The 9,767-nt window shown below is 48.2% G+C and overlaps 1 protein-coding gene and 1 long non-coding RNA gene across 2 annotated transcripts; one reads left to right on the top strand and one right to left on the bottom strand.

Annotated features, from left to right (window-relative positions):
* The first annotated feature begins 564 nt into the window (after positions 1–564).
* Cldn23 (claudin 23) lies at positions 565–2,352 on the top strand. The gene has a single exon (XM_005362527.2). It carries the CDS (start codon positions 699–701, stop codon positions 1,584–1,586), a length of 888 nt encoding a protein of 295 aa, XP_005362584.1. The 5' UTR covers positions 565–698; the 3' UTR covers positions 1,587–2,352.
* Positions 2,353–9,146: 6,794 nt separating this feature from the next.
* On the bottom strand, positions 9,147–9,684 carry LOC106144218. Its single transcript, XR_001229283.2, has 2 exons — positions 9,592–9,684; positions 9,147–9,223 (listed from the first exon to the last, which is right to left on the bottom strand). It is a non-coding gene; the product is annotated as an uncharacterized LOC106144218 (long non-coding RNA).
* Between the last annotated feature and the right edge of the window lie 83 nt (positions 9,685–9,767).

Raw genomic sequence — 9,767 nt, 5'->3', positions numbered from 1 at the left:
GTCCTGTGCATCCTGGGAGGATGCGAGTGGCAGCGCAAAACTTTCAGGGGACACTGATCACCATCTGGGAGTGGAGGAAGACTTAAGTCGGCAGGGCCCGTGGACAGTCTGGCGGCTAGGGGTCTGGGTGGGGAATAGGGTGAACAGAGATGGACCAGGAAGAGAGGAAGGTGCACAGCCAAGCGACAGGTGAGGCTACACCAACAGCCCGCCCCCTTCGTCCTGCCCATAAGAGTGTGGGCGGCGCCACGGCACCAGGGCGGGGCGACCTTTGCTCGAGCCCTAAGCCATTGGGGCGGGCAGGGCGAAGTGGCCAGGCCGGGTGGGGTGTCCGAGTCCTCAGAGTCCGAGGTTGCCTCTTGCCAGGTGACCCTGCCGCTGCTGCCCCTCCCATCGGGTTGGGTTTGGCAGTGAGGACAGCACCTGGGTGTGCGGTTTCGGTGTGACCCGACTCGGAACCAGTTTCGATTAGAGACAGCGGCTGGGTGAGAGGGCGGAGCGTTCGGGACGAGTGAGAGGAGGGGACCTGGTGCGAGAGGCTCAGTGGGGACAGTCCCGCGCGGGAGACAAAGAGCGTCCAGAGAGCGCACTGAGCATCGCTGCTTTCCAGCCAGGCAGCGTAGCAGACTTGGGGACCTCGGGTCCGGGGTGCTTTACGGAGCAGGCACGGGTGCTGGGGACCCGCGAAGCTACGAGGGATGCGGACTCCTGTGGTGATGATTCTGGGCATGGTGTTCACGCCCTGCGGGCTGCTGCTCAATCTCATCAGTACACTGACACCGGGCTGGCGGCTGGTGAAGGGCTTTCTGGACCAGCCAGTGGACGTGGTGCTGTACCAGGGTCTGTGGGACATATGTCGCGAACAGAGCAGTCGGGAGCGCGAGTGCGGCCAGCGCGACGAGTTGAACTACTTCCAAACCCAGCCTGTACAGGCGGCCCGGGGACTCATGGTCACGTCACTGGCCATCACCGCCGTGGGGCTGCTGCTGGCGTCGCTCGGGGTGCGCTGCTGGCAAGAAGAGCCCCACTTCGGACTAGCTGGCCTCTCGGGCATCGTACTTTTCGTCGCGGGCCTCTTCAGTCTCGTCCCAGTCTCTTGGTACAACCACTTCTTGGGGGACCGCAACGTCCTACCCGCCCCGGACAGCCCGGTCACCGTGCAAGTCAGCTATAGCCTGGTGCTGGGCTACCTAGGCAGTTGCTTGCTGCTGCTGGGCGGCTTCTCGCTGGCGCTCAGTTTTGCGCCCTGGTGCGAAGAGCGCTGTCGCGGCTGTCGCAAGGCGCCCCCCGCAGGCCCGCGCCGCAGCAGCATCAGCACCGTCTACGTGGATTGGCCGGAGCCCGCGCTCACACCAGCCATCAAGTACTACAGCGAGGGCCAACATCGGCCCCCTCCTGCCGCCGAGCAACGGACCACCAGCAAACTTAAGGTCGGATTCCCGATGCCACGGCCGCCCCCCAAGTCCTACACCAATCCAATGGATGTGCTTGACGGAGAAGAGAAGACATCCACCTCCCAAGGCGGTTCCTCCTCTCTCAGTACTCGGCCCTGCCACAGTTCGCTGCCCTGCGACTCAGACCTATAGATGCAGCTCACCTACAGTCTACCTGAGCACCGCATGGGGTCTGAAGGTGACTTGAACTTGTGTGTTGCTATGATGTCTGCAACCAGAACCCTGGACACCTTTCTGTTTGGAGGGCAAACCTTCCTTTGTGAAGGCCGAACTCCTACCCAGATACTAGGCTGGGTTCACTTACTTTTAAGGAGTTTCGGTTTTCTCCAGAGGGAACAGGTCTTCTCAGGCAGTGATGAGAGAGGGTGACGTTTTGCATACTGTTTAATCGCAGTAGCAGCAACAACAAACTCGCAAACCAGGCAACAGGTCTTAAAAAGGTTTAACATCTTGAAAGTACAGTGTTCTAAGTTACCCATGAGTCTTTATAAACATCGCTGTTGAGGTGGTTTGGGGATTTTGTTTGTTTGTTTGTTTGTTTTTTGTTTTGTTTGTTCCCCCTCCTTGCTTCAGTTTCCGGAGAACTCAAATGGCCAAAAACTGTAAATCTGTTTGGCTGTGTTCAAAGGATGTTCTGTAAAACCAGCAGCTTCAATGGCTTTTATGAAGTGAAGTAACTCGTTCAACTCATATTTATATGTCTTCGTGTATATGTACTATTTATCTTTTCTAACCACTTATTTCTATGTAGGAGGTTGAGCTTATTCAAGAAATTGTCTTCCAGAAGCCAGGAGAATAAGAAACTTGACACTACACTGTACTGTTTGTTCCCTAGATACCTCACCCCTGAACAGAGAGATACGTTTTATACAAAACCAAACTGTTAAGTTGCATTTGGTTCAAGTCCATATGTACATATCTTATTTATAAATAAAAATTTTAAACATCAGTCTCAGTATCCCTACAAAAGCTTGTCTCCAGTGTCACTGTTGGGACTTTCAGCATTGGGGACTAGCAGGTTCCTGGCGGCTTAGGCGCCCTGTCTACAATCTGGCATTCACATCTTGGCCCTTCTCCTCCTAAGATTACTGAAAGGAGCCAAGGGGCCCCACTCAAGTCCCGGATTGCTTTGTTTTCAGGCTCAGCTTGTTTTCAGTGCCAGCCAAGTGTATTGTTGAAAAAAAAAAAACCCCGAGAGGCACCAGTTTCGGGATGAGGGTAGAAGTCCACTCCTCCTCTTGCCCAGGTACTTTATGTCCCAGGCAGGCAGCTGTGTTCCATGGCTTGCTAAGCAATGGAGTTCAAAGTGCCTGTAACTGAACCAAATCTGTTATTTAAAGTACAGAAGTGGGAACCAGGCCTTCAGGCAGCCCTGACCACGGAAAGTGACAATCGAAGGAACTGACACTTAAGGAGGACTGAGAAGGTAGGAATTTACCACCCTAGCCACTTAGAAGTGAAACCAACTTTCGCCCCCCCCCTTTTGAGGACCCCTATGTTAACATGCAGGCATATCACTTTCCAAACACAAATACCCAGGTGGCAGCCCCCGAAACTGCTTCAAAAGTAGATCCCAGAAGACCCCAGTACAGTGATTCTCAACCTACAGGTAGCGGCCCCTTTGGGAATCACCTATCAGATATCCCGAATATCAGATACTTACAATTCATAACACTATGAAAATAATGAACTAATTTTATGGTGGGCATCATGTACAACATGAAGACCTGCATTACAGGGTCGCAGCATTAGGGAGACTGAGAACCACTGTGGCGGTGTATACGGTCCTGGAGGCACTCCAGGTGGCAAAGCTCCAGCTGGGACTTTGCTTCACTTAATTGCAGCTGCAGGCAGGAGGCCATTCGTCAACAGACCTCTGAGCACCTGCTGATAGACGCTTTAGAAGGTGGCAGCTTACTATCTGTCTGTATTAGTTAGGGTTTCTGTTGCTGTGGTGAGACACCATGACCACAGCAAGCTGGGGAGAAAGGGGGTTATTTGGCTGACACTTCCACATCATAGTCCATTGCTGGAGGGAGTCAGGACAGGAACTCAAACAGAGCAGGAACCTGAAAGCAGGAGTTGAGGCAGGAGCTGATACAGAGACCATGGAGGGTGCTGCTTACTGGCTTGATCCTCATGGCTTGTCCGGTCTACTTTCTTATAGAACCTGGGACCGCCAGTCCAGGGATGACCCCACCCACAATGGAATGGACTCTTTCCTTATCAATCACTAATAAAGATAATGCTCCACATACAGATTTTATGGAGGCATTTTTTAGTTGGAGTTCCCGCCTTTCAGATAATTCTAGCTTATGTCAAGTTACCATATTCCCAGCCAGTATACTTGGCTGCAGAGCTAGGATAGACAGTGTAGCCCAGGTGTATTTAGCTCCCACTTCGAAGACAGCAGTTGGAGGCTGGAGCCCAAAGGTAGCCAATAATGTGGAGGTCCTGGTTTCTTGAATTTTACCTGCTCTTGGCTCCAAGTACTGCTGGTGTATGCTAATACAGAGCAAAGTTGGTCTCTTCTGCCTTTTACTCCCTCACAGTTATTCTCCCTGATTTATAGGCAAACACCTTTCCTGTGATGATTAATATTGGATCACTGAAAGCTAAAACTATTCCCCCTCCCTGCATCAGCAGAAGTGGATCCAAACCTCCCTTTTTAAATGATTTATTTTTTGGTCAAAACACGCTCAGGACAGCATGGAAAGAGATTCCCGCGTGGGCCTGGGATCATTTCTTGTCCCAGTGGTCATTCTCTGCCGCAGAAGCACACACTGACCCTCGGCTTTAAACAAGATGTTGGAGGAGGTCATCTCTGTTGTCCTGCAGTGAGTGAGTGTGGTTCCTGGCCAGGGGAGTTGACACTGACCGATCAGACGCTGCACTGACGTTAGGTCACCCATATAGCACAGCCATATAGCAAGATGGCACAGCCACCTTGCACCAGACACCTATTATATGTCCCATCGTTCAGCACATAAACCATCACCACTTAACCCCTACAGTCTTTCCGTGCCGCTCAAGCTTGCCTAGAGGACATAGAGGCCAGGAAAGCAGAGAAGAGATCGCTTTACACAGTATTGGCTATGCCTGTTCTCCAGTCGGCCTTTCCCTGGGACACGAGCCTCACCAAGGACTTGAGGTGTGGTTTTGCAGAGCAGAAGCTGTTTATCTGCTTGGAGGCTGTGGGAAGGGCTGGCAGGCGGCTTCAGAAGCCACCTCTTCTTTATTGCACAGCGCATCCACCCAGAAAGTATTTTAAACATCTGACATTTTGCAAGCACACTTTGTGGACAGTGGAAAACAAAACAATTTGGCTCTGACAGACTCTAGTGGGAGATCCCATACGATAGGATGAAGAGCAGTGAGTCAGGGTCACATGATGGAGGCAGGGGGGGTGATGCTTCAGAAAAACACGAGGAGAAAGGTCATGTTTGAGCAGAAAAGCGAAAGAAGAGAGACGGGAATATTACAGGCAGAGGGGATGACAGAGCCCACTCCCCTGAACGTGTTTTCTTTTGTCTGTGGCAACTAAGACTAGGTACATCGTGACATTTGCTTTTTATTGGGTGAATAATAGTACCATTAGTAGGAAACACGCTGTGGAACAAACGCAATCAGTGTTGTAGAACGCTTTCAGAATAAAAAGCAATTTGACGTAAAGAGCTGGTGCGGAACATTTTATTCTGCTAAGCTACAAATCACCCCATAAACCATTAGGCAGGTAACACACTGGAGACTCAGAGCCCCGGATTCTCTGGATGTGATGGTGCATGCCGGCAATCTCAGAATTTGAAAAGTAGAGACAGGAGGATTAGAAACTCAAGGTCATACAATGCTATATAGTGAGTTTGAAGCCAGCCTAGGGACATTTGCTCTGTGCATGCATGCACGCACGCACGCACGCAAGCACGCGCGTGCACACACACATACACACACACACACATTCGCACTAAAAGCCTTTCCCTCTCCTCATACATAACTTGCCGTGCATACAGAGAGTTATATGTACCCGTGGCCACTGTTCCCAGTTCCACGGGGTGGATATCACTAAAGACAAGCTCCTTCTCCCTATGCAGAAAGAATGATCAGGACTCAATTATCTATCACTTCAAATTTAAAAAACAGTATTTGAGATTCTTACCCTATCTTGCCCCCCATATTCCTCTGTGAACTCACTGAGCTGCAAGCAGTAAAATGACCTCTTCCCTTGTCCTTCCATAATGAGAAGTAAGGTCATGAAAACAAAGATGGGCTTGTTCAAGCCAAAGAAGCCTGGAGAAAGCTCAGCACAGGGGACAATGCTCACCAGGCGCTTGGTTCTTCAGTGGGGGATGAGGAGGGGTGCCTTCAGTGTGGGCTCATAGCTAGAATCTCAACACTTGGGAGGCTGACGTGGGAGTTCTGGGAGTCCAAGGCCAGCCTGGGCGGCATGGCAAGAGCCTGTATCGCACAGTAGAATGAAGAATGAAACAAAGGGCTTGATTTAAGCATTTCCCCGACTGACAAGGAGATGAACCAGCTGTCCCGCTTGGAAAAAAACATGACTATTAGGGGGAGGGAGGACCCGAGAGAGTAGAAAGATTATTTCACAGATAGCAAGCATCTTTGTCACTTGCATTTCTAATGCCCCTGCCATCTCCTTCCGCACACTTCAATAGCCATTTATGCCATGGGGCCCCCAAATGGCTTCCTCTTATCACTGGGCTGCCAAGGGCTAAGCAGTGTGGACAACTTTCGGGGCACATGAGTGGTCAGTCTCTGTTGCTGGTGTGAACTTTGCCCTTGTCAGTCCCATGCCCTCATCTGTAAGGCTAGAAAGACTGTTGGAAACGACAAGAGGGTCTCTTTCACCTTGGTATACAGATGCTAACAGTTAAGTGTTGGACTGGGAACACAGAAATAAAATTTGAACAAGTTGGCCTAAATGCTAGAAGTGGATCCTAGAGCCACAAAATCTATTTCAGAGTTCTCAGTCTCTCTGAATCCCTTAAGCCTCCCGGAGTTAAAATAGTAGCACCCTCTCAGAATTCCCCCTTTCCTGGTTGTTTTCTAGACCAAGTTCTAAGTGCTTAATTTAACTTTTAATTGCTAGCAGGCCTGAGAGGTCAAGGGCATGGTAGGACTTTGACTCTAATCCACAGGTCCATGCACATTTCTAAAGATCTTTGTTTCCCCCCAGAAGACAACTCAAGAGATTTCACATAGGTTTATTGCTCTATCTATTCATGTAAAAAGAACCTGACTCCATAACCTGCCTTTTTAATTTCCATCTTTTAAAAGAGTTTAGGACACAGAGATTAGGAAGGAAATGGGTTTATTTAGTTGGCCAAACTATGCTATTGTGCTGGCTAGTTTTATGTCAACTCAACACAAGCTAGGGTAATCTGAGAGCAGAAAACCTCAATTGAGAAAATGTCTCCATAAGACTGGGTTGTCTTTGACAGTTTTTCAAAGTTAGTGGTTGATGTGGGTGGGCCCACTCCAGTGTAGGTGGGGCCAGCCCTGAACTGGTGGTCTTGAGTTCTCTAAGAAAGCCGGCTGAGCAAGCCATGAGAAACAAGCTAGTAAGCAGCAGCATCCTTCCGATGGCCTCTACGTCAACTCCTATCTCCAGGTTTCAGCCTGTTTTGAGTTCTTGCCTTGACTAACCTAACTGGGCTGTGATCAGGATTTGTCAACTAAACACTTGGCTTCTCCAGTTGTTTTAATCGTGGTGTTTCATCATAGCAGCCCTAGCTAAGAAGCCATAAACTAGAGGTTCTGATAGCATTACCTGCAAAGAAACTGGTAAATTAACACTTAACGGGGATATTGTCATACTAGGAGACTCTTGTAGTTTACAATATATCATTTTAACCAGCTGATAAGATTGTGAAATTGACAAACCAGTTCAGGAGGTAGGAATAGTTTGAAATTCAATGCAGTCTTGAGATTCAATTCTAAAAGCATGTCCTTCTGATGAAATGGACACTCAGTATATTTTATAAATCCTTGAATAGAGAAGGCCCTAAGAGTTGTGTTAAAATAGATTCAGAAAGAGAATACTTAAGCTTAGACTCATAGGAAAACATAGCCCGGCCAGACATGTGATAAGAGGAGGAGGGATAATACACAACACACTGGTAGCTGTCTGACTATGGTCCACAACCTTATTGCTCTCAAAAAGCAAAGGAAATGGCAAGGAATTTCTGGGTTCTGCATTGGGATCCAGGACACAGGAGTGACTGATGCACTCAGTGACAGTCACATTCAAGCCCAGAGCCTGCAGAAGCTGACCAATCTAGCCAGAACGCAAGTCCTGGGGGGCTGCAAGAAGGTCCCCAGGGAGATAGGACAGCAACTCCAGGCTACCCACAGTGATAATAATACAGATGTTTATCATCCATACCCACTTTGGAGCCTGATTTTTTTCACGTCCTTTTCATACATGTGTGGACAAGGGCGGAACGGTCAGTGATGTTAGTTTTTCAGAGGTAGAAAGATAAAGCCCTTTTGTGGGCAAAGGGACACAGGGTCCTGGGAGGCGGGGATGAGTTCTCACACACACCGCTGAACTCACGTACAACCTAATGATGCTCATCCTATCATCAAGACAGAAAGACCCAGCACGGCCTAATCAGGAAGGGAGGCTTCCCTGGCATTTGTTCTTCTGGTCAAGCTGATCTTTTCTTATCAGACTTCATACCTCATTGAAGAGTCCAGAACATTTTGTGCATTGCCCACAGAAATTATAGAGCTTCCCGTTAGCCTTAGTGAGCTGCACAAACTCATTCTGTGAGACAAAAATGCAAAAGTCTAGAAAAGACCCAAACTAGAAAACTCTCCTAAGTGATATTGGGTTCATTACAGTTTAGAGTCATGTGACTGGATTCGGGTACCATGCCAAGCCATACACAGGCATTACACAAGACAAAGTGCTTTGTCCAAGGTTGCTCCTACCAAATTGTAGACCACACTACTGTTGTGACCCTATGTACATTGCAAATTTAGTGCTTTTGATTTCATGAAGCAGTAAGAATCTAGCAAGACAAACAGATATATTGGCAGGCCAAGCACTTGTGTGGTCCCCAGCAGGTAAGAGCTAGTTAGGATGAATCCTGGTGTAGCCTATATCCCATGCTGGTGACCACAATTCCCACTGACGTCATTTTACATATCATTAGACATAGCACGTGTCTGAGATTCTATACCTACAAAGTATATTTTTACCCATTCTGTTCATTTCTGACTGAAGTTATGATAAAGAAAACAGTTTTTACAAAGGAGTGCCAGCCTAGAGGTGAAATTTACCTATGATGCTGATGCTGGAGAACAAATTCTTGAACACTTGCCACCCTGCAGGAACTTGGCTTCTACCCAAGAGGCAAGAAGATCTTTGATAAACTAGGAAACCGGTTCAGAGGATTAGCAGCTACAAAGTCAGTGTCAGAGTCAAGATTTAAATCTAGAACTTCCGACTGGCACTGGGTCAGGTGACCAGGGGTAAGGATCCCTCGTAGCTGAGTCTTGGCCTCAGCTACATGTAACTCAAACTGAATTCTCACCACATCTAAGAAGCTACAGTTTTACAAAATCCGCTAGCAAAACCAGAAGACTGCCTCTAATTTCAGAAGGAATCCCTTGAAGTAAATCAGCATTTACCACAAACGGTTCAGGAAGTGAAGAGAGCAGACAAGGAACTGGACAGACAATATTTATTGAGAGGTGTCAGCTCTTTGTTAACGAGGTCATTCAGTTTGTAAAGAGGTTAAGGATTCCTGTGGGAGTGAGAAAACATATGCTACATTCACACGGAACAAGGAGATAGAGTTGGTGGAACTTGGAGACGGGGAGACCACAGGGAAAGAGTAACTGAGTTTCCGGGGGGACCTCTAATCCAGGAACAGCCCACCCCACTCCCAAAGGAATTAGCCCCGTGTGTGCATGCCACTGAAACATCTAGGCTACTACTTCATGCATGTTTCTTTGTAATTCTTCAAAGAAGAGCTAAAGACCAAAGACTTAGTAAGCAGAAGTTTGGTATAAACAAGAGCCATGTTCACTCAGCTCGGGCTTTCCACAGTTGTACTCTAAGCATGTCTCACCAAGCTTTTTTCTCAGAGTCTTCCCAGCCCCCTTGGCGTACCTGCTCATCAAAGACTTCATTGACAAAAGTTTCGCTATTCATTAGATTTTCTTCTTCTTGGCTGTTTTCTTTATCATAGTCCACATTTCTTGACGATGTTCTACAATCACAGAAACAATATCACAAGAATAGCTTGCGTACAAACCAAGGGAGAGATGGCCCAGTGCTTAAGAGCA

Source organism: Microtus ochrogaster, linkage group LG7_11 (genome assembly GCF_000317375.1).
Source record: "Microtus ochrogaster isolate Prairie Vole_2 linkage group LG7_11, MicOch1.0, whole genome shotgun sequence".
Lineage (NCBI taxonomy): Eukaryota > Metazoa > Chordata > Mammalia > Rodentia > Cricetidae > Microtus > Microtus ochrogaster.
The sequence above is the reverse complement of the archived record's forward strand: the minus strand, read 5'-3'. Positions and strand labels throughout refer to the sequence as shown.